This window comes from Nannobrachium achirus (genome assembly GCF_963921795.1).
Source record: "Nannobrachium achirus genome assembly, chromosome: 19".
NCBI lineage: Eukaryota > Metazoa > Chordata > Actinopteri > Myctophiformes > Myctophidae > Nannobrachium > Nannobrachium achirus.
This window is the reverse complement of record NC_137826.1, coordinates 25,062,142-25,084,449: the sequence shown is the minus strand read 5'-3', so window position 1 is coordinate 25,084,449 and position 22,308 is coordinate 25,062,142. Positions and strand designations below refer to the sequence as shown.

Genomic DNA, 22,308 nt, shown 5'->3' with positions numbered 1-22,308 from the left:
CTGTGCGCACCCTGGTTACTTCCTCCACCCCCTGCAGAGAGGACCCAACGACAGAGCCTGCTTTCTTCACCAGTCTGTTTAGGTTAAACGTGTCACCTGCTCTGTTGTTATACCAAAAAAGAGGACACTTGCCATGACAGACTGATAGAAGATATCAGGGAACTCCATATGGACCTTGTCATACATCTTGAAAGTATGACCTCAGCATCAAAGGCTGGATAGGGGTATGTCCCTGACAAACTATTATCATGTCCACTGTCCAGGGGTACTTGTACATCAAGCTGCCTCACAGAAACAGGACCTCACAGAAACAGGACATAGACTCCTGCCCTATGAGCCTCAGGCCTGGGCAAGGCTTACTTACGGTATTTCCATCAACATTGGAGCTTGGAACACTTTGGTCCAACAACCCCGCATCTGTGATAATGCAGGGTAATGGGATGGGATTTCAGTCAAAGAACATGGAGCTGCACTGCTACCACATATCCTCCATGCCAACTACGTCACAATGCAGTATAAATGATACCTGACAAATTGCCCTGAGCTTCCACCAATTGAAGAAAATGGATGGAATTCAGAGAGTGGAGGGTATTTTCCATTCAGATGGTGAGGAAAGACCCCCACCAAAAGTCAGAAAGGTTATTCTGGCTGCTTCAAAAGTGCAATATATGGACTTTTAGAACCTTCAAAACAACTCTAATATTAAAGGGCCTACACCATGCTTTTAAAACTCTATTTTTTGAATAAATATATGCTCAAAATTGAGTCTTAGACAGGTCTTAACCCTCAACAAACAATCTGACCATTTCTTTACTAGCTGTGCTATAAGTAGGCTCTCCAGCTGCAATACCAAAACGGCCTTTGTTTGCTCAGGGGCGCATCTAGTGGGGTTTTTCCACCCCTCCCCTCCTCTCCAATCCTCCAACGTTGACACACATAATGTTAATATTGGGCCAATACAAAAATAGGATAATGTTGCAGCTCTGATTATAGCCTACTGTAGCCCTATGTTGTATGATATAAGCCTACTGTCAAATGACACAGGGCGACCGTTGCTAGACCAGACATTAGAGAACGTTAATCTACATTAGACAATCAACCCCACCCGCATTGTATTTATGTATAATGTATAAAAATGTATGAAATATAACAGCCCATAACCATAAAACTATCTCCGCGACTCACAAATGGGTCCCGACCCAGTGTTTGGGAAACAGAGGGAAGCATCCATTTCATATAATAGTAAAGTACGTTCAGAATCGGCGATCGCTGTTTGGGGACAGTGAGGGGAGAGGCGGGGTGTTTTAGCCCACTCTAGCCGCGGGGACAGCGAAGGGAAGACCGGGGGTGTGTGTGCCCTCTGTTGCCGGCCAGCTCCCTCTATTTTAGCCGGGGACAGTGATAGAAGAGGCGGCGTGTTTAAGCTCTCTATAGCCACCGCGGCGAGCTCCAACCCGGCCACCGCGGCCGGCCACCGCGGCGAGCTCTGCGGCGAGCTCCCACCCGGCCACCACGGCTCGCTCTGCGGCGAGCATCCACCCGGCCACCGCGGCGAGCATCCACCCGGCCACCACGGCGAGCTCCGCGGCGAGCATCCACCCGGCCACCGCGGCGAGCTCCGCGGCGAGCTCCCACCCGGCCACCACGGCGAGCTCCGTCACTGGATTAAAAATTTAGGCCCAGGCTTCAGAAGGCCTCGGATCATTAAAAATAGTCTTTTGTTTCCTTGTTAGAAGGGACGAAGCTTGGGTCCTCGCAGTCTATAACGTCACATATATAGTGCAATCCAGGAACGTTAAGACTTCTCCTTGGACATGTTGATAGCAAAAATGTTGATAGAATAAAAGAAGGAAATGACTCTGTCTACTATACAGGGAGGCAGAGTGAGAGCACTGAGTGAGCAGCCCCAGAACAGTAAGCCAGCTGCAGATGGAGGTGGAGGCTAAGCAAATTAGAAACAAATGAGGGGCTGGGTTTAGAAGAGTAGCTCTGGTTTGTACCTGAAGGGCGGGGGGGGGGGGGGGGGGGGGGGGGGGGGGGCGCGAGTCAACACTCAGAACAGCACTGTTCTGAGAACCCGTGGGATGCTTTTAACCTCCGCCTGCCCAAAACCAGAGAAAGACACAATGGTCAGAAATAGGACTTTGTGAGGATAGAAGGTGCCAGTGGGACCCCCAAAAAAGGTTTTAAAATAGAAAAAGGGAAAATTCATGGTGTAGGTCCTTTAAGGAAATTGGACATTAACTGGCTGGCATACTGTTCTGCGAGGTCCTAAAATAGATGACCCCCCAGAAAGGGGGCAGGGGTCAGGAAAATCTGACACCCATCATTTCTGACAGTTTGGTCCATATAAAAGCCAAAGCAGTAAAAAAATTAAGTTCAGCTAAGTAAATCATTAGAAGTACACTATGTAGTAACTCTGAGGACCCCCTAGGGGTCCCGAAGCCCCTGTGGAAGACCCCTTGTATTTGCTACTTCTCATTTTTGTTTTCAGAGCCCAGCTACAAAAACATTTATTCAATTATGATCTAATATGACATTTTTCTGGAGCAGGAGCAGAGCGATTACTGAGATAGGCACAGGGGACTGTCTGGGGGTCCCAGGTGAGGAAAGACCCCAACCAAAAGTCAGAACGCGTATTCTAGCTGCTTCAAAAGTGTAATAAATGAACTCAGAATGTTTTAAATCATACTAAACAACCCTAATATAAAGAAAATTGGACGTTAACTGGCTGCCGTACTGTTCTGGGAGGTCCCAAACTAGATGACCCCCAGAAAGGGGATGGGGGTCCGGAAAAGTTGACACCCATCATTTTCGGACTCTATAGCACCAGGATCTGCAAAAAAAAACAATTTTAGCACAAAAATCCTACGGAAGTACACATCGTACCACACTATTCCCTGGAGGATACAGGATACTTCAGCAGCAGCCAGCCAGAGCTAGCGGAGATCGGTGTTGGACCGGACCGCACATCGAACGGAGGAAATCTACGCTAACCGAACCGGCATCAGCGTGGTTAGGGTTTGTAGGCTAAAGCAGCGCATGGGGCGCAGCGCCGACAGTAGCCTAACAATGGCATTGTGTGCACTGGGCACACGTTAAGACAGTATCCATAGTCCTCTTCTTCGCGTTCAGTCTGGGCCATTTGGTTCAAATCCCTCACGATCTCCAACTTGACAACCCGCGCTGTGTCAGAGCTGAGTTCAACTGGTGGAGGGTGTTTCACAGGGTCACTACTGCCCTCTTCCATTATAGGAGAACGTGCTCCTATAGGGCCTACTTCTGACACCAATGTAGCGTTCAATGCTGCAACTCGACAACACCCGCCTGTCCATGTGTGTGTGTCTGAACAGCTATTGTCTGGCACCATTGGACTGATTGGCATGAATTGCACACATACTCCAAGTCCCAGTAGGCCTGAATATCTATACACGGCCTGAATAGGCCTATTTTCTTTCTTCACCCTGATATAGAACTCCATATATGGATACTCATCATGGCATTAGTGAGACGTCACTAGCACCCCCCAAAGCACTATATAAAGGGTGGCTGTTATCCCTTCAGTTCAGATGCAAAAAATAAAGTGTCTATCACCAACATAAAATCTCTCTTCTGCTTTGGCCTTTACGAATTGTAATATTTGGATATTAGTCCTCAGACATTTACATTAGGACATTGGACAGAACATTGATCACAATGCCACCACCAACACCCCTGTCAGCAGCATGCAACACATTTTCCCTGTCTCTGTTTAAAAAGCTGTCAGAAAATAACATTGCCACCAATGTTTTCTACTCTCCTATCAGCATATCCTCTGCTTTGGCCATGGTGCTGCTGGGGGCCCGCGGCAACACAGCCACACAGATGTCACAGGTCTTGCACTTTAAGGATGACATCCACATGGAGTTTTCAAATCTTATGAGTGACCTGAACAAGTCAGGGTCCTACACCCTCAGCATGGCCAACCGCCTGTATGGAGAGCAGTCCTACCAGTTTGTTGAGGAGTTCTTAAGTGCCACCAGAAAACACTATGATGCACAGCTTGAGCCTGTGGACTTCATTGGCAACGCAGAAGAAGCCAGGTTGAACATGAACAGCTGGGTGGAAAAACAGACACAAGGTAAAATCAAGGACTTGCTTGCACCAGGTGCTGTGGACAGTCATTCCAGACTGGTGTTGGTCAATGCCATAAACTTCAAAGCCAAGTGGGACGAGTCGTTTAATGAATTCTACACCGACATTGTACCCTTCAGACTCAGCAAAACTGAAAGCAAGCCGGTGAATATGATGTACCAAACAAACAAGTTCCCCCTTGCCTTCATTCCTGAAGTCAGCTGTCAGATCCTGGAGCTTCCCTACATGGGGAAAGACCTCAGCATGCTCATCTTTCTGCCCGTTGAAATAAAGGACAATACGACCGGCCTGGAGAAGCTAGAAAAGAAGCTAACCTATGGAAAGTTTGTTGACTGGACCAATCCAGGCATGATGGATTGGAAGATGGTTTCCCTGGGCCTTCCTTGTTTAAAGATGGAGGAGACATATGACATGACAGACATCTTGATCAAGATGGGCATGGAGGACGCCTTTGATGAAGAACACAGTGACTTCTCCGGCATTTCTCCAGCCAACGGCCTGTTTCTTTCCAAGATGGTGCACAAGGCCGTTGTGGAAGTGAACGAGGAGGGCACTGAGGCAGCTGCCGCCACAGAACTTACAGGTGGGTATTGGGGTTCCCCCCCCTCCCCCCCTCCCACTACCCCCTTCTTAGCTGACCATCCCTTCCTCCTCTTCATCCGACACAACCCCACCATGAGCATCCTCTTTGCGGGCCGATGCTGCTCCCCTACCCCACCCTCAGGTGGGTTGCGACCCAGTCGTTGGGTTCACTCACCAGATAGTCCGGCTGCCAACTTGTTATGGTAGGTATGATATTTGGTATATCGTTTTTTTTATTGGCCTAAAATGTTGTCTATATACAGTCATGAATCCACCTGCTGACCGCCTGTCAGCATTGAGCAATTTATTTTATAGGGGGTAGAAGTTTGGGCCCATCACTTACTATACACTATACTATAAAGGAAAAAATACCCCCCAAAAAATCAAATAGCATGTGAGGGGTCAAACTAGGGGTTGTTTTGTTTCTGAATCCATTGCAAGCATTTGTTTAGCATGAAAAACATTCCTTGGCCTACAAACAGCCACACTAAAAGTCTAAAACTATGGTTTAGTGATGAGTCATCACTTCTCACAGTTGTGTGGGGGCTGAGGTGGGGTATGACGTTTTTTTTTATTGGTCTAAAATATTGTCTATATACATACAGTCATGAATCCACCTGCTGACCGCCTGTCAGCATTGAGCAATTTATTTTATGGGGGTAAAAGTGTTTGGCCCATACACTTACCATACATTATACTATAAGGGAAAGAAATACCTCAAAATACCCCAAAGTCAGGGTCCTACACCCTCAGCATGGCCAACCGCCTGTATGGAGAGCAGTCCTACCAGTTTGTTGAGGAGTTCTTAAGTGCCACCAGAAAACACTATGATGCACAGCTTGAGCCTGTGGACTTCATTGGCAACGCAGAAGAAGCCAGGTTGAACATGAACAGCTGGGTGGAAAAACAGACACAAGGTAAAATCAAGGACTTGCTTGCACCAGGTGCTGTGGACAGTCATTCCAGACTGGTGTTGGTCAATGCCATAAACTTCAAAGCCAAGTGGGACGAGTCGTTTAATGAATTCTACACCGACATTGTACCCTTCAGACTCAGCAAAACTGAAAGCAAGCCGGTGAATATGATGTACCAAACAAACAAGTTCCCCCTTGCCTTCATTCCTGAAGTCAGCTGTCAGATCCTGGAGCTTCCCTACATGGGGAAAGACCTCAGCATGCTCATCTTTCTGCCCGTTGAAATAAAGGACAATACGACCGGCCTGGAGAAGCTAGAAAAGAAGCTAACCTATGGAAAGTTTGTTGACTGGACCAATCCAGGCATGATGGATTGGAAGATGGTTTCCCTGGGCCTTCCTTGTTTAAAGATGGAGGAGACATATGACATGACAGACATCTTGATCAAGATGGGCATGGAGGATGTCTTTGATGAAGAACACAGTGACTTCTCCGGCATTTCTCCAGCCAACGGCCTGTTTCTTTCCAAGATGGTGCACAAGGCCGTTGTGGAAGTGAACGAGGAGGGCACTGAGGCAGCTGCCGCCACAGAACTTACAGGTGGGTATTGGGGTTCCCCCCCCTCCCCCCCTCCCACTACCCCCTTCTTAGCTGACCATCCCTTCCTCCTCTTCATCCGACACAACCCCACCATGAGCATCCTCTATGCGGGCCGATGCTAATCCCCTACCCCACCCTCAGGTTTGTTGCGACCCAGTCGTTGGGTTAACTCACCAGATAGTCCGGCTGCCAACTTGTTATGGTAGGTATGATATTTGGTATATCGTTTTTTTTTATTGGCCTAAAATGTTGTCTATATACAGTCATGAATCCACCTGCTGACCGCCTGTCAGCATTGAGCAATTTATTTTATAGGGGGTAGAAGTTTGGGCCCATCACTTACTATACACTATACTATAAAGGAAAAAATACCCCCCAAAAAATCAAATAGCATGTGAGGGGTCAAACTACGGGTTGTTTTGTTTCTGAATCCATTTCAAGCATATGAATATGAAATTAATTCATTTCTTTCAGATTGTCTTCAAAACCCCCAAAATTACATAAGGCTATAGTAAAGCGTCAAAACATAGATTTTAAGTCTTACATTTTCGATAGTGCCTATCTTTTGGTATGTTGTATAGCTCGTCGAGACGGACGTGTGGATGTGTGACACATTGCTGTGCGACCCCTGGAACCCTACTTTTTGTCGACAAATGCAATCCTAGATTTTTCAAAGTGCGATAGCTCGGAAACCAATAGGTTTTAAGCGCCTGTCTCTTAGTATGTTGTATAGCTCTTCGAGACGAACGCGTGGATATGAAATTAATTCTTTTTTTTTTTTTCAGATTGTCTTCAAAACCCCCAAAATTACATAAGGCTATATAGTAAGGCGTCAAAATATAGATTTTAAGTCTTAACTTTTCGATAGTGCCTATCTTTTGGTATGTTGTATAGCTCGTCAAGACGGACGTGTGGATGTGTGACACATTGCTGTGCGACCCCTGGAACCCTACTTTTTGTCGACAAATGCAATCCTAGATTTTTCAAAGTGCGATAGCTCGGAAACCAATAGGTTTTAAGCGCCTGTCTCTTAGTATGTTGTATAGCTCTTCGAGACGAACGCGTGGATATGAAATTAATTAATTTTTTTTAGATTGTCTTCAAAACCCCCAAAATTACATAAGGCTATAGTAAAGCGTCAAAACATAGATTTTAAGTCTTAAATTTTCCATAGTGCCTATCTTTTGGTATGTTGTATAGTTCGTCGAGACGGACGTGTGGATGTGTGACACATTGCTGTGCGACCCCTGGAACCCTACTTTTTGTCGACAAATGCAATCCTAGATTTTTCAAAGTGCGATAGCTCGGAAACCAATAGGTTTTAAGCGCCTGTTTCTTAGTATGTTGTATAGCTCTTCGAGACGAACGCGTGGATATGAAATTAATTCATTTTTTTAAGATTGTCTTCAAAACCCCCAAAATTACATAAGGCTATAGTAAGGCGTCAAAACATAGATTTTAAGTCTTACATTTTCGATAGTGCCGATCTTTTTGCGACCGTCAGGTCGCAGTTACTGTCAAAACCTCGACCAGCTGTGAGTCCGTCCGTCAGTCAGTCTGTCTGTTACACGTCACACGTCACACTTTTGTCCTGCTCATATCTCCGCAACCGTTTCCCCGATCCATGCCACATTTTGCACACACACTCCTTGCCTGCCAAACCACAACCTCCACCCATCATTTCTCACATGGCCCTCATCTAGCGCCACCGTGAGGCCGATTCTTGCGAAACACATTTTTGGACACTACTCCTACAGATTTTGCCCTAAAATCACGCAAATCGCTACACAGTATGTCTACACTCATGTCATCAACATGAATCTCTCCCATTTAGCGCCACCTTCAGGCCGATTTTTTCAAACACATTTTTGGACACTACTCCTACACATTTTGCCCTAAATTCACACAAATCGCTACACAGTATGTCTACACTCATGTCATCAACATGTATCTCTCCCATTTAGCGCCATCTTCAGGCTGATTTTTTAAAACACATTTTTGGACACTGCTCCTACAGATTTTGGCCTAAAATCACGCAAATAGCTACACAGTATGTCTACACTCATGTCATCAACATGGATCTCTCCCATTTAGCGCCACCTTCAGGCCGATTTTTTCAAACACATTTTTGGACACTACTCCTACACATTTTGCCCTAAATTCACACAAATCACTACACAGTATGTCTACACTCATGTCATCAACATGGATCTCTCCCATTTAGCGCCACCTTCAGGCTGATTTTTTAAAACACATTTTTGGACACTGCTCCTACACATTTTGCCCTAAAATCACGCTGTGACCTGACGGTCGCTTATCTCCCGATTAGGGAGTCTTACTGGTGGTATGTTGTATAGCTCGTCGAGACAAACGTGTGGATGTGTGACACATTGCTGTGCGACCCCTGGAACCCTACTTTTTGTCGACAAATGCAATCCTAGATTTTTCAAAGTGCGATAACTCGAAAACCAATAGGTTTTAAGCGCCTGTCTCTTAGTATGTTGTATAGCTCTTTGAGACGTACACGTGGATATGAAATTAATTCATTTGTTTCAGATTGTCTTCAAAACCCCCAAAATTACATAAGGCTATATAGTAAGGCGTCAAAACATAGATTTTAAGTCTTACATTTTCGATAGTGCCTATCTTTTGGTATGTTGTATAGCTCGTCGAGACGGACGTGTGATGTGTGACACATTGCTGTGCGACCCCTGGAACCCTACTTTTTGTCGACAAATGCAATCCTAGATTTTTCATAGTGCGATAACTTGGAAACCAATGGGTTTTAAGCGCCTGTCTCTTAGTATGTTGTATAGCTCTTCGAGACGAACGCGTGGATATGAAATTAATTCATTTTTTTTCAGATTGTCTTCAAAACCCCCAAAATTACATAAGGCTATAGTAAGGCGTCAAAACATAGATTTTAAGTCTTACATTTTCGATAGTGCCTATCTTTTGGTATGTTGTATAGCTCGTCGAGACGGACGTGTGATGTGTGACACATTGCTGTGCGACCCCTGGAACCCTACTTTTTGTCGACAAATGCAATCCTAGATTTTTCAAAGTGCGATAACTCGGAAACCAATAGGTTTTAAGCGCCTGTCTCTTAGTATGTTGTATAGCTCTTTGAGACGAGTGCGTAGATATGAAATGAATTAACTTATTTCAGATTGTCTTCAAAACCCCCAAAATTACATAAGACTATAGTAAGGCGTCAAAACATAGATTTTAAGTCTTAAATTTTCGATAGTGCCTATCTTTTGGTATGTTGTATAGCTCGTCGAGACGGACGTGTGGATGTGTGACACATTGCTGTGCGACCCATGGAACCCTACTTTTTGTCGACAAATGCAATCCTAGATTTTTCAAAGTGCGATAACTCGGAAACCAATAGGTTTTAAGCGCCTGTCTCTTAGTATGTTGTATAGCTCTTCGAGACGAACGCGTGGATATGAAATTAATTCATTTTTTTCAGATTGTCTTCAAAACCCCCAAAATTAGTGTCAACCCTGTTACATTAGAGTCAACCCTGTTACATTGGTGTCAACCCTGTTACGTTAGTGTCAACCCTGTTAGATCAACCCTGTTACATTAGAGTCAACCCTGTTACATTAGAGTCAGTCAACCCTGTTACATTAGTGTCAACCCTGTTACATTAGAGTCAATCCTGTTACATTAGTTTCAACCCTGTTAGATCAACCCTGTTACATTAGAGTCAACCCTGTTACATTAGAGTCAACCCTGTTACATCAACCCTGTTACATCAACCCTGTTACATTAGCATCCCTGTACATTCATTGTAATTTCTGGATTCAAGAATTAAAATGTCTGTGAGTGTACGTGTGTGTGTGTGTGAGTGTGTGTGTGTGTGTGTGTGTGAGTGTGTGTGTGTGTGTGTGTGTGTGTGTGTGTGTGTGTGTGTGTGTGTGTGTGTGTGTGTGTGTGTGTGTGTGTGTGTGTGTGTGTGTGTGTGTGTGTGTGTGTGCGTGCGTGCGTGCGTGCGTGCGTGCGTGTGTGCGTTCACATCTCACTCCTCCTATGTTGCTCTTTTATTTTAACATTTCTTTCAAGGTTAAAATATAAAAGAGTAAGTCAAAAGCACTGGAAAATGAATCTAGTGGTCTAAAGATCAGACCCTCAGTTCAGAGGTCTCATTTTCAAATCCGAGTTCTCTTACAGATCATTGTTACTTTTCAAGGTTAAAATACAAAAGAAGTATTCAAAAGCACCAGATAAAGTCTGCTGTGGGAGATGGTGTAGTGGTTTAAACATCAGACACCGAAGGTAGAGGTCACATGTTCAAATCCACTCCTGTAGTGCTTTGACCTTTTCAAGGCTAAACTAGAAGAGAACAACTCAAAAGCACCCGGAGATACCTGTTGAGGGCCTAAAGGTGCCTTAGCTCAATGGTATGGTCGCTTGATCGGTTGTCCCTGTAACAGGCAGGTTTCAGACAGGTTCAAGTCCCATGCCCAAGGTACACGGAGGACCATCGTGGAGGGGTGTCCCTCCCCCTGTTTCCTGAGAGCTAAAGGTGGGGGGTTATATCTGAAAGAACTCTGTCCAACAGAACTTTTACAGAAAAAAAATCTTACCTACATACCTTGAGAGCACTGGAAGAATTTGAGAAAATTGAGACAATTTTAGCCTTAAAAGGGTCAAAGTAGGTTGAGTGGGATTTGAACATGGAACCTCTTAGCTGAGAGTCTGAGCGTTACACCATTAGGCCACCTCTCATTGTAAATGTGTTCTGGTGCTTTTGAGCAGTTATGTTGTATTTTAACCTTGAAAAGATCCAAGTGTTAGAGCAGCAATTAGTAGGGTGACTGGGTTTTGAACAGAGAACCTCTGCATCTAAAGTCTAATCTTTAGACCACTACACCATCTCCAACCTACAAAATGGTGGGTGCTTTTGAGTAATTATTTCGTACTTTACCCCATGAAATTGTCAAAGTAAAACAGCAATGTAGGAGGATTGAGATTTGTACATGGAACATCAGCAATGAGAGTCTGATCTTTAGACCACTACTCCATCTCTCACTACCTTTTGAGTGCTCTTGAGTAATCCTTTTGTATTGGAACCTTGAAAAGCTTAAAATACAATATAATTACTCAAAAGCGGCAGGAGCCATCTATGTTGAGAGATGGTGTAGTGGTCTAGACATTTGACTCTCGGTGGAGAGCTTCTGTGTTCAAATCTCACTCCTCCTATGTTGCTGTTTTACTTTTACATTTCTTTCAAGGTTAAAATATAAAAGTGTTAGTCAAAAGCACTAGAAAATGCATCTAGTGGTCTAAAATCAGAGTTCTCGTACAGATCATTGTTGTTGCTTTTCAAGGTTAAAATACAAAAGAAGTATTCAAAGCACCAGAGAAAGCCTGCTGTGGGAGATGGTGTAGTGGTTTAAACATCAGGCTCTGAATGCAGAGGTCACATGTTCAAATCCATTGCTGTAGTGCTTTGACCTTTTCAAGGCTAAAATAGAAGAGAACAACTCCAAAGCACCAGGAGATACCTGTTGAGTGCCCAAAGGTGCCTTGGCTCAATGGTATGGTCGCTTGATCGGTTGTCCCTGTTACAGGCAGGTTTCAGACAGGTTCAAGTCCCATGCCCAAGGTACACGGAGGACCATCGTGGAGGGGTGTCCCTCCCCCTGTTTCCTGAGAGCTAAAGGTGGGGGGTTATATCTGAAAGAACTCTGTCGAACAAAAATATTTTACTGAAAGAAAATCTCATGTACATGCCTTGAGAGCACTGGGGGAATTTGAGAAACTTTAGTCAATTTTAGCCTTAAAAGGGTCAATGTGGTCAATGTACTTGACAGATAGACTGTAGGTTGAGTGGGATTTGAACATGCAACCTCTCAACTGAGAGTCAGAGCAGTAGACCATTAGGCCATCTCTGGCCGTAATTGTGATTTGGTGCTTTTGAGTACTTATCTTGAATTTTAACCCTGAAAAGATCCAAGTAATAGTGCAGCAATTAGTAGGGTGACTGGGTTTTGAACACAGAACCTATGCACCTTAAGTCTGATCTTTTTTTTTTTTTATCTTTTTTTTTATCTTCAATATACAGGTCCACAATCACATTTATGCAGCATGGGAACAAACAAAAAATAAAGAACACTCATGATATTTGTCTCCCTCAAGTGGACATAATTCTTACAGCAACCAAACACCCAGAAACCCCTTGAAATCAACCCGTGGTCTGTGTCTCCCTCAAGTGGACACAATTCTGAACAGCAATCAAACACTTCACCAGTCAAACTTAATGCCCCCTGCCTCTCCTTCAACAACAAATGTGTTCCCACTCATAAAAAACTGTTTAACTCCCTCCCCTCCATATTTGCAAATTAACCCTACATCTCTCCTCATTAACGACTTGAATAAGTCTATAATTCCCACATTTCGTTTACATTTACAGAAGTAACAGTGGCCATGAGAGCAAACAAAAAAAAAGAAATTAAAGCCAGACATTATGCACACATTTTACATCCCGCTCCGCGGCCCTTTGACCCTGCTCTCCCATGCCTTGTCTTTTTCTGCCTTCCTCTTTGCACGCAACCTCTGAGCCAACCCCTCCTCCCCAGCCCCCTTTTCCCCTTTCCCCCCCAAATCCTGTTGTCCCTTGCCATCACTCTCTCCATACCTCCACGCCATCTCGCTTTCAACTTCTTTATGTCCAATATCCGGCAGGAACTGCGACCAGTATCCCGCCGGCTTACTGCTTGGATCGCCCTTTCCCACTCCAGCAGCATCTCCATCCTTGGCAGTGCCCCTGCCCTGCCCGGCGGGCAGCTGGCTTCCACTACTAGAAAGCCCATCTCCATCCACAGCATTCTCTGGGGCTGGTGCCCCAGGCTCCGGTTCCTTGTCCTCTCTCTGCATCTCCATCTCCACCTGAGCCCCCCTTTCGCTGCTTTCCCCCTTATCGCCGTCTTCCTCCTTGCCGCCGTTTTCCTCCTCATCGCCGTTTCCCTCCTCATCGCCGTTTCCCTCCTCGTCACCGTTTCCCTCCTCATTGCCGTTGTTCTCCACATCGTCGATCTTCTCATCCTCTTCGCTGCTGTCCTCACCAAAAGAAGCCTCAGAAGCCCCTTTCTCTTCAGCGTAGCAGCTGCAGCTGTCTTTCAATGCTCGGCAGCCTCCACAGCGCCCACACTCTCTCGCGTAGTGTCCCTGGCCCCCGCAGTTATGGCATTTGAAGTCTGGGCAGTCCCTAAGTATGTGACCAGGCTGGATGCACAGTCTACAGACTTTGACCTGCCGGTCATGGATGACACGGAAATGTTCAACCCCCTCCAGCGTTTCGAATCGGGCAGAGTACGGCAATGATTTCACTTTATCTGTGAACTGTACCTTGAGCATTCTCGTGCCATCTGCAATACTTGTTCCAGGCCACATCCTCCTTCTCATTGGGGACAGAGGCCTCACTCCCCATATGGCCAACTTCTCTAAAATTGCACTGTCTTCAATGTATGTCGGCAGGTTCAAAAACGACACCACCAACTCATTCATTGATAGTTCCTTTGCCATAATCCGACTATTTTTTACCTTCAATCCGTCCAACAGCCTTGCTTTGCCTTTGTTGTCCTTCATCGTCAGCTCATATCTTCGTCCCTCTTTAATCCTGCACCCCAGAACAATTCCACATTCTTTCTTCACCACCGCCAACATTTCCATCATCGTAACAGAATCCTTTCCTTGTATCTCGACTCCTATTGTCAAAGCCTTTTCATATCCTCCTTTTCTTTCCTTCACATTCTCATTCGGTCCCTCTGGTGCTTGTCCCTGCCCGACCTCCATTGTTGCCTCAAAAGAACCAAAACGGCCCAACGAAGAAATCCCCCAAACAGCAAGCTGCTGGGGGATTTAAAGAAACACTGATAACAAACTGCTATTCGAAAAAAAATCAAGTCTTTAGGCGAAAATAAACTGATTTTCCTGGCTTCAGAAGGCTCTCCAAACACAGATCAAGTTGCTCACAGGTGTACTCAGTCTGATCGTTAGACTACTGGACCATCTCCAACCTAAAAAACATCAGGTGCTTTTGAGTAATTATTTTGTACTTTACCCATGAAAATGTCAAAGTAAAACAGTAATGTAGGAGGATTGAGATTTGTACATGGAACTCCTTGCAACAACACTGTTCTAAGGTCAACCGCACCAAAGCAACTCTTTGCAACTGCCTTAATGGTTGCATGATGTTGCAAATCATTGGTGTCAGGGCATAACATTAAGAGTTAGCCTGTTGTCCGGGACAACTAGTACATATTTAAACGCAGCCTACTGGCTTGTGGTTTCATCTCTAAAGTGAGTCCCATCAAGGTGAAACACCGGAGAAAAGTGAGTCCCATCAAGGCGAAACCTGGTGAAACACCTGGAAAAAAAGTGAGTCCCATTAAGGCGAAACACTCGGAGAAAGGTGACCCCAAAATCCCCCAAAGTGAGTCCCAAAATCAAGGCGAAACACCTGGAAAAAGTGAGTCCCATAAAGGCGAAACACCCGGAGAAAAGTGAGTCCCAAAATCCCCCAAAATTCCCCAAAAAGTGAGTCCCAAAATCAAGGCGAAACACCGGGAAAGAAGTCAGTCCCATCAAGGCGAAACACCCGGAGAAAAGTGAGTCCCATCAAGGCGAAACACCTAGAAAAAAGGGAGTCCCATCAAGGCGAAACACCCGGAGAAAAGTGAGTTCCATCAAGGCGAAACACCTGGAGAAAAGTGAGTCCCAAAATCCCAAAAAATCCCCCAAAAAGTGAGCTCCAAAATCAAGGCAAAACACCTGGAAAAAGGTGAGTCCCATCAAGACGAAACACCCGGAGAAAAGTGAGTCCCATCAAGGCGAAACACCCGGAGGAAAAAAAACTCATGCAAATGAGGTCCAAGTCAGACCTCTAGAAGGCCAATCTGTCTGTAATCGAGAGATTCTAGGCTGACTTGGACCTCATTTGCATGAGTTTTTTTTCCCCAGGTGTTTCGCCTTGATTAGAGAGAGCTAGATCTCACACCTTTCAACAAAAAGAACAATCAAATACCCCCCCCCCCCCCCCCCCCCCATAATTCGGGAGAGTCCTGCTGATACAGGATGGTTGACAAGTTGGTGCCCAAGAGGCTCTGCGGGAAACGGGAAGCCCCTTCTGAGGCTAATAGATGATAAAATAGCATCCTCAACATATTATTTGACAATTTCATGTGAACTAGACGGGTGACAAACTAAAGGAAAAACGTGAATTCTAACAGTGGAGAAACATGGCCTGTATCTGCTTCCATACAGGTGTGCTGCATGATGCTATTAAGCTATCATGCACTGCATGTGGCATGTATACAAATGCTGAACAGGGCCAACAGGCCACTGAACAGTCACTGAACACCAAATGCCTCGATAGGAGCTTTCTCCACTATTACAACATGGAAAAGCCTGCCCCCTGCTGTTGTTGGAGACATTACACCAAGCACTATTCATGCCTTTAAGAAGAGGCTGAACAGACACTTCCTCAGTATGTGACTGTAATTAATGCATTAATGCGATATGTAAAGAAAAACAGAATAGCATCCCTTCTTTAGGAGGCTAAGAATGTCAATATACTGTTGGTAAGAACCGTCTGTCCACTACTACTTGTAGCCTACATGGAGGGATGATATAGGGGGCTACAGCTACACGGATGTGGAAAAATGTGATCTGGCCAGATGAGTCATCCTTCTCCTCAGGTAGACAAGTGCATCAGTGGTGTACACATGCACACACCTGATTGCTTGACCTCTACCGTTGTTAGGGGGGGGGGGGGGGTCTGGCATAGCTTCGATCAAGGGTCATTACAAATCAATACAAAAATGAGTGATCCCCTTTTTCCTGAGACATGTGGGTACTGAGTACTTTAGGTTACACTTAGCCAGTTGTAACATTGGGAGATTTACTGTTATGCTGATGCTAGACAGCACTCTCCACCAGGGAATGCTGTATTCAAATATTCCATCCCTCCAGTAGAGTTCCAGAGACTTTTATAGTCATGCCATGGCTTGTTGAAGACGTTCTGGTGACTCATGGTGACCCAACACCTTACTGAGACACTGTTAGTTGGTCTTTTATTTGTCACCCATCTGTATAACCAGGGATTAAACCACATTGTGTACAGATGTTTACAAAACATGTTGAGAATATGCATATATTGTTGTGCTGCAGTAGAAGTAAAATGTCTTTGGGAGTGGGTTTTGTTTACATTTTTAATGTGATATTTGTTGGTGTCGCTTGCATTTTATATTACGGTAAGTTGGCCATTGCTTTCATAATTGTTGCACTATGCAAACATTTGACAACTCTCCTGAAGTGTTTACAAAACCGGTTAACTGTGGTATAGGGCTAAGATAAATAAAATGTGGAATCCGAATAACTAGCTTGCTGGAAAGTCATTTGAGGTTAATACACTAAAATCAGTTCATTTGTACACTCGTAAAGGCAAATGGATAAATTGACCCCCTTAAACCATTTCAGCAAAATGAGACAAGCACCATAACTATTGTCATTTATTATAGTCGAGTATGTGGATTAACCATTGACAATTGTGGTGCTAATTATCTTACCATATATAGAATCCAAAGTAAATATTTAACTAAAAAAACTTCTGTGATAGATGAAGACATTAGTGACTGATGCCAAGGTTATCAGTGAATACAGCATACACAGCTACAATACAATAAAATTACATGAGCATGAAGCCATCTTTGGTCTTCTTATCACTTACTATAAACAAATACATATAAATTTGTATTGTATCAAAAATAGAAATTACAGAGCCATTGAAAGTAAATTCACATTTTTGACATACAATTATGTAATAAAGAGCATATACCTAAGAGACGTTTGTGATTACATTTTCAAACCTTGGCTTTAAGGACCTAATGGTTTTGTCATATTTTGGACATTCACTTCTTTTTTCTTTTTTTCCCCGTTTGAATAATTGTGATTCTGTCAAACCATATACTATCAATATTGGTGTTATTCACTTGAAGAATGCACAGTATGCAACCTTTTCTTTAATGGAAACAATGAAAAACAGATTGTCATTCTCAAAACACAGCTGTGCTTTCAATCCACGGCTTTTAAAACAAGGCCTCTTGAAACGCCTATGTTTGATGCATTGGACATGGTGGTATTTCTATGGGAGGCAGCCTATAGGTCTTAAGTACTAGCTTAAATGTGAGCCAGGCCCAAACCAATAGACAGGTGGCCCTCTCTGAAGAAGTGCACTGTTCCTCTTTTTTAAACGGATGTTTCCATGGGTATCTGCAGGGTTTCTGGTCATTCTGACAGTTCAATGCACCTTAGAGGCACAAAATGAAATGTAGCCGAGTGGACCTCTGGGTAAGAAATAAGGGAAGTGCTTTCAAAGTGTTGTTTGATCCACTGTGGAGAAAGAAGGGAGACAAATAATACATATATTAATAACCAGGTAAGAAAACAATATATTGTGTATTTGAAGTTCCAGTGTTTTTTTTCCCCCTTTCTTTTCTTCTCGGGTGATGATCACACACAAACGCAAATACCCATTTCTGTTGAAAACATTGAATTTATGCCACCTTTCAATGATTAAATGGTTTGAAAAGCTCATAATTGAGAACATCCCCAGATGCTCCTAATGCATTCATTGTGCAGATGGCTGAAACAGATCAACAGCCTTTCTTCAGTTTAAAGATAATTCTTTCAACATTTATGATACTATTGGAGCATGCCATAGCATCAAGTGTAACCCGTTAAAGGACAACTTCTTTTTTTTTTTACAAGGGTTCTTCATATTTTAGATTGTAATTAGAGAAAAGAAAAGATGAGTGTTAAAATGTTTTTTATTTTCTAAGCGATAGAAAGCATTAAATGAAAATATTCTAACACTCTTCTCTAATTACAATCTAAAATATGAACCCTTGTTGTAGAAAACCAAAGTCGTCCTTTAAAATCTGGGTTGCTTAGAAAGAACAATATTTACATGTAGGCCACATCAGAAAGCAAAAGACCCGCAGTTTGCTGCAATTCTGCGTTCCACTCTGCATTACCTACCATGAATGTATACCTTTAGAACTTGCCACCACCTAAAAATGCAAGCGCTCAAAGATATTTCATACATTTTATTGACCCCATATTATGAAACAGTTTCCAAACTACCTCTAGAGACTGAGTTTGCAACCCATAATCATAACCACAATCTTGATTGCTTATGATCCCTTTAAGCCTTTCGTGCTTGTGGTACACGTGACTTCAAATCACTATGGTATATGGTATGTTTACAAAGACAAAGGCCATTTAAGGTCTTACCACTGGTAAGATGCCCAAATGCAGAGGAGTGGGCCATGGGATAAATGATCACATCAAGATTGTGACTCATCAAATGGACATACTGCTGCTGTTGAATTTCAAGTTAGGCACGATTCAGGCATCTGTCTCACTCTCATTTGCATAGAACACTGGAAAAATAGTTGCTTGAAGCAAGGATTTTTCTTTTTGTTAATGTGCTTCAACAGCATAGCTGTATGTTTCATACAGAACCAGGGCCGATATCAAGTCATATATTATACTTCTTTTATATTATGTTACCCTATTTCTACTATTCTTACTACTTACCTGTATCTTTGATTCATGTATCTTTGATTCATCCATACTGCTGTGCTGCTATGACAACTGAATGTCCCTCTGTATATTTATGACTGGATGATGTTTATTTTTTATGTTTATCCTTTTACGTTAAAGGTTTTAAAATATTAGTGATAGACATTTTTGTTTGTTAACACATTACTACACATTCATCATAAGAAAGTGATCGACATTTTGGGGCTGAACAAACACAGCTGTACAATATGTAGTGCGTTTCAATATGCAATTTTTGACTAACCGTAAGTAACAATTTTGGAAGACACATTAAAAAAGTGTCATAACTTCCAAACTAACTGTATGCCTACAAAATAGAATGACTATTCAAACAAGAAATGCTAATGATAAAATATTATGAGCATTCCCTTCTCCTTGAAATTATGCACACTTGAATGTAACAACAACAAAAACATTGTTGTTAAGAAAATGCTGTGCACCATCAATCATTCCCTGTGGTTTGATTGATTGATTGAAGACTTTATTAGGAGTTTGCATAGAAAAAGGTACAGTTTCATGACGGTACAGTTCACGGGGAAATCTTGCTTTTGCGAACGCCCATCATTTTGACCGGAGGGTTAGCGACTCACTCCACGGAGGTTAAGGTTAGGGTGAGGGTTAGAGTCGGGTGTCGAAAAGATGAGATGTAGTAACAGCGACATGCTCCCACAGTTCACTGGTACAAGGTCAACTAAAAGGAGATCCTAGGAAAGCACTTGGCTTATTTACACAGGAAACAACAACCATGGTTACGTAGGCCTACATAATGCAGCCCTAATTTAAAGACTAAATCAAGTTTCTCACCATGTTAACATTTGCCACAACAGGAGGACAGAGAGGTCAGGGGTCGTTCTCCTTCTTCACCGTCACATCCCCATCTCCTGCCAAGATGGTGGAGATCTCTCCCTGCATGAACGCCCAAGGCACGGTGGATCCAGATAGGGGACAGCGCTCGCCGCTGGGGCAGTACACTTCCCCACCTGGACCTTGGCTGCGAATGGAGCCTCGGGTACAGGGGAAGCAGAACTTGTGGTGTGGGACAGAGGGACACTGCACAAAATGAGTGTCCTCCAAGCGCTCTCGGCAGAGGGTGCAGCAGAGCAGAGCCCCTTGAGTGCCGTTTCCTGACTCCCCAGGATTGCTGCTGCTTGGCCCCCCAGCACTAGAACCCTGGCCAGTGGCTGCCTGGGAGACGGAGGAAGAGGCCGTGGAGGGACTCCCACTGGTGGGACGGCCAGCTGTAGAAGAGTGGGCCGCAGAAATGCTGGGGCTCTCTCTGGCCATTTGGCTGGAGCTCAAGCTGTCGGCAACACCCATGAGGGCTGAGATGGGTGAGGGTTGGCTATGTAAACGGGGTGGTCCCTCCTGTGCAGCAGGTCCGCCAGAGAGAGGCTCCATACCTGGATAAGCGCGCCAGGGTTCACGGGCTGGGTGATCTTGTCTCCCATCGCTCTCTCCATTCTCAGAACCAGGTGATGCTTTGCGTCGTCGCGTGGTGCTCTTAGGAGGCACAGACCGGCCGGCAGCTGCCATTTGCATACCCGTGTCGGGGTATGGCTGCGGTAGCACCTCTTGGATGGGGGGCTCCTTAAAAAAGCGCACACCATCATTCAGCAGCTCTGTAAGCCCACGCCAGTCCCCGGTGCCTTGCCGTTTCTCGTACTCCATGTAGCGCAGTCCAGAGTTCACCGCTTTACCTGCATCTTTGGCCGAGTCACGGAACATCTGCCTGACCAGATCTGGGATTCCTGAGAACACCAATCCCGAGCCAATGGGATACTCTACAAAGACCTTCAGCTCAAAATCAGGGTTTGTGCTAGCATCAAAGGCTAGCACACGCCCCATGAGATTATGGTCTTTCCTGAAGCGTACATTAAAGGGGACACAGCCACTGAGGGTTACCAGCACATCCCGAACCGCTTTGGGGCGGTTTGGCCAACCTTCAGCCCTGCTCCGGGCGCTCTCAGCCAGCTCAGCCATCACCTCGTTATTCCTCCACACGCCTGCATCCAGACCCACCAACGAAGAAGTGCTAGCTCCGACACCCAATGACACAGCCTGCCTTCTCCCACCGTCACTCATTACAGGCCCAGCTGAGACGGCAATAGGTGGGGCTCCAGCCCTGGAGCCTGACAACGGGGCCAAAAGGCCATGCGGGGCCCCTACTAACCCCTGAGCTAACAAGGCGTGGGGTATAGTCCCGTGTAGTGTAGGCACTGCCCCCGCCATTGCCCGGCGAGTATTTGGGCTCTGTCGGCTGCCCTCGGATATGGCCACATCCTCAGCTCTGTGCAGACCGTTGGGGAGGCGAGGGGAAACGCCGTATTCCCCCCTTCCCCTGTCCAAACGTTCCGCATGCTGCCGCCCTCCTTCCATAGGCCCACCTGTAGGGATGGGACGATAATCGTTATTGTGATAAATTGAAACACTCACAATAAGTGAGTAAGTAAGTCTATTGTGGAGATTTAAATTAATTGTGCAATTGTCCTCTGTCATGCACTGGGATCAATTCACCTTTTATTTGCCGAGCTGCATATCTGGTACCACTTAAACCCTCTTTATTTGGTAAAACAGACATGTAAATAACGTACTTGATACAGTCTTTGTATTCACTCTCTACCAAATCTCAAAAAATAGTAGATCTACAAGCTCTCGGCGCGTTGAGAGCTTGTAGATCTGCTCTTTTTAGGCAAACGTTTCGCCCCAGAGTAACGGATGTTAGGGATATTTTGATCATCGCGATATAATGTGAATCGCAATCATTTCGGTCACAGTAACCGGTGACATGACATTTTCATATTGTCCCATCCCTGACCCACCTGAGCCGGGCTTCCCTTGCTGCTGCTGCTGCTGCTGTTGTGGACCGGGAGACCTGCCGTCCAGGACCCCGTGGGTGCTCTTCAGCTGCCGGGCGGTCTCGATGAGGAGCTCGATCCTGTCCGCCCCGTCGTAGTTGACGCAGCCCCGGCACACCGCCTCGCTGAACTCCCAGAGCATCGCCCACGGCATCTTGGGCAGATCGCAGAGGTAGCACCATTGCCGTCTAGAGGATGCCTGCGAGGCGGAGGACATGTTGTTTACAGGCCCTCTTCGCACTCAAACTTTCTTCAGAGGCCTAAAGCGGTACAGTCTTTCGTTTGGCGAGAATTCTTTCAATAGCCGGACACGCTTAGCCACATGCTTCGGATTTGATGGTAAAAAATCGAACTAGAACTACGAACGAAACGCGAATTTCGGTTACAACGTTTAAAAGTTAACGAACGCCTTTCTGGATTTGTTCGTGTCGGTCTGTGTCTGGAAGGAAGTAAAATGTTATAAGACACCGGATATACCTACGCCACTGTGTGTGGGGTATTGTGGGAGATGTAGTTTTTCCTGGACGAAATAAGTGTTGTTTTTTATTTTAAGCGTACAACAATTCGAGTCCATTTAAAAAAAATCA

At 44.8% G+C, this 22,308-nt stretch overlaps 2 protein-coding genes across 2 annotated transcripts; one reads left to right on the top strand and one right to left on the bottom strand.

Moving 5' to 3' along the window:
* Positions 1 to 3,696: 3,696 nt before the first annotated feature.
* LOC308304720 (leukocyte elastase inhibitor-like) lies at positions 3,697 to 6,352 on the top strand (the record flags this gene model as incomplete). Its single annotated transcript, XM_080749350.1, has 2 exons — positions 3,697 to 4,858; positions 5,454 to 6,352. 2 exons carry the CDS (start codon positions 3,697 to 3,699, stop codon positions 6,350 to 6,352), a joined length of 2,061 nt encoding a protein of 686 aa, XP_080605476.1.
* A 10,384-nt stretch (positions 6,353 to 16,736) lies between these two features.
* LOC308304208 (interferon regulatory factor 2-binding protein 1-like) lies at positions 16,737 to 22,146 on the bottom strand. Its single transcript, XM_080748770.1, has 3 exons — positions 21,686 to 22,146; positions 19,671 to 21,250; positions 16,737 to 17,633 (listed from the first exon to the last, which is right to left on the bottom strand). Exons 1-2 carry the CDS (start codon positions 21,936 to 21,938, stop codon positions 19,707 to 19,709), a joined length of 1,797 nt encoding a protein of 598 aa, XP_080604896.1. The 5' UTR covers positions 21,939 to 22,146; the 3' UTR covers positions 16,737 to 17,633; positions 19,671 to 19,706.
* Positions 22,147 to 22,308: the final 162 nt, after the last annotated feature.

What these genes read in the sequence shown, in the direction of transcription:
- LOC308304208 (XM_080748770.1), bottom strand. Translation starts at nt 21,938, where the DNA reads ATGTCCTCCGCCTCGCAGGCATCCTCTAGACGGCAATGGTGCTACCTC. An exon ending in GCAAGGGAAGCCCGGCTCAG is followed by an intron (nt 21,251 to 21,685) that starts GTGGGTCAGGGA and finishes CCATCCCTACAG; the next exon opens with GTGGGCCTATGGAAGGAGGG.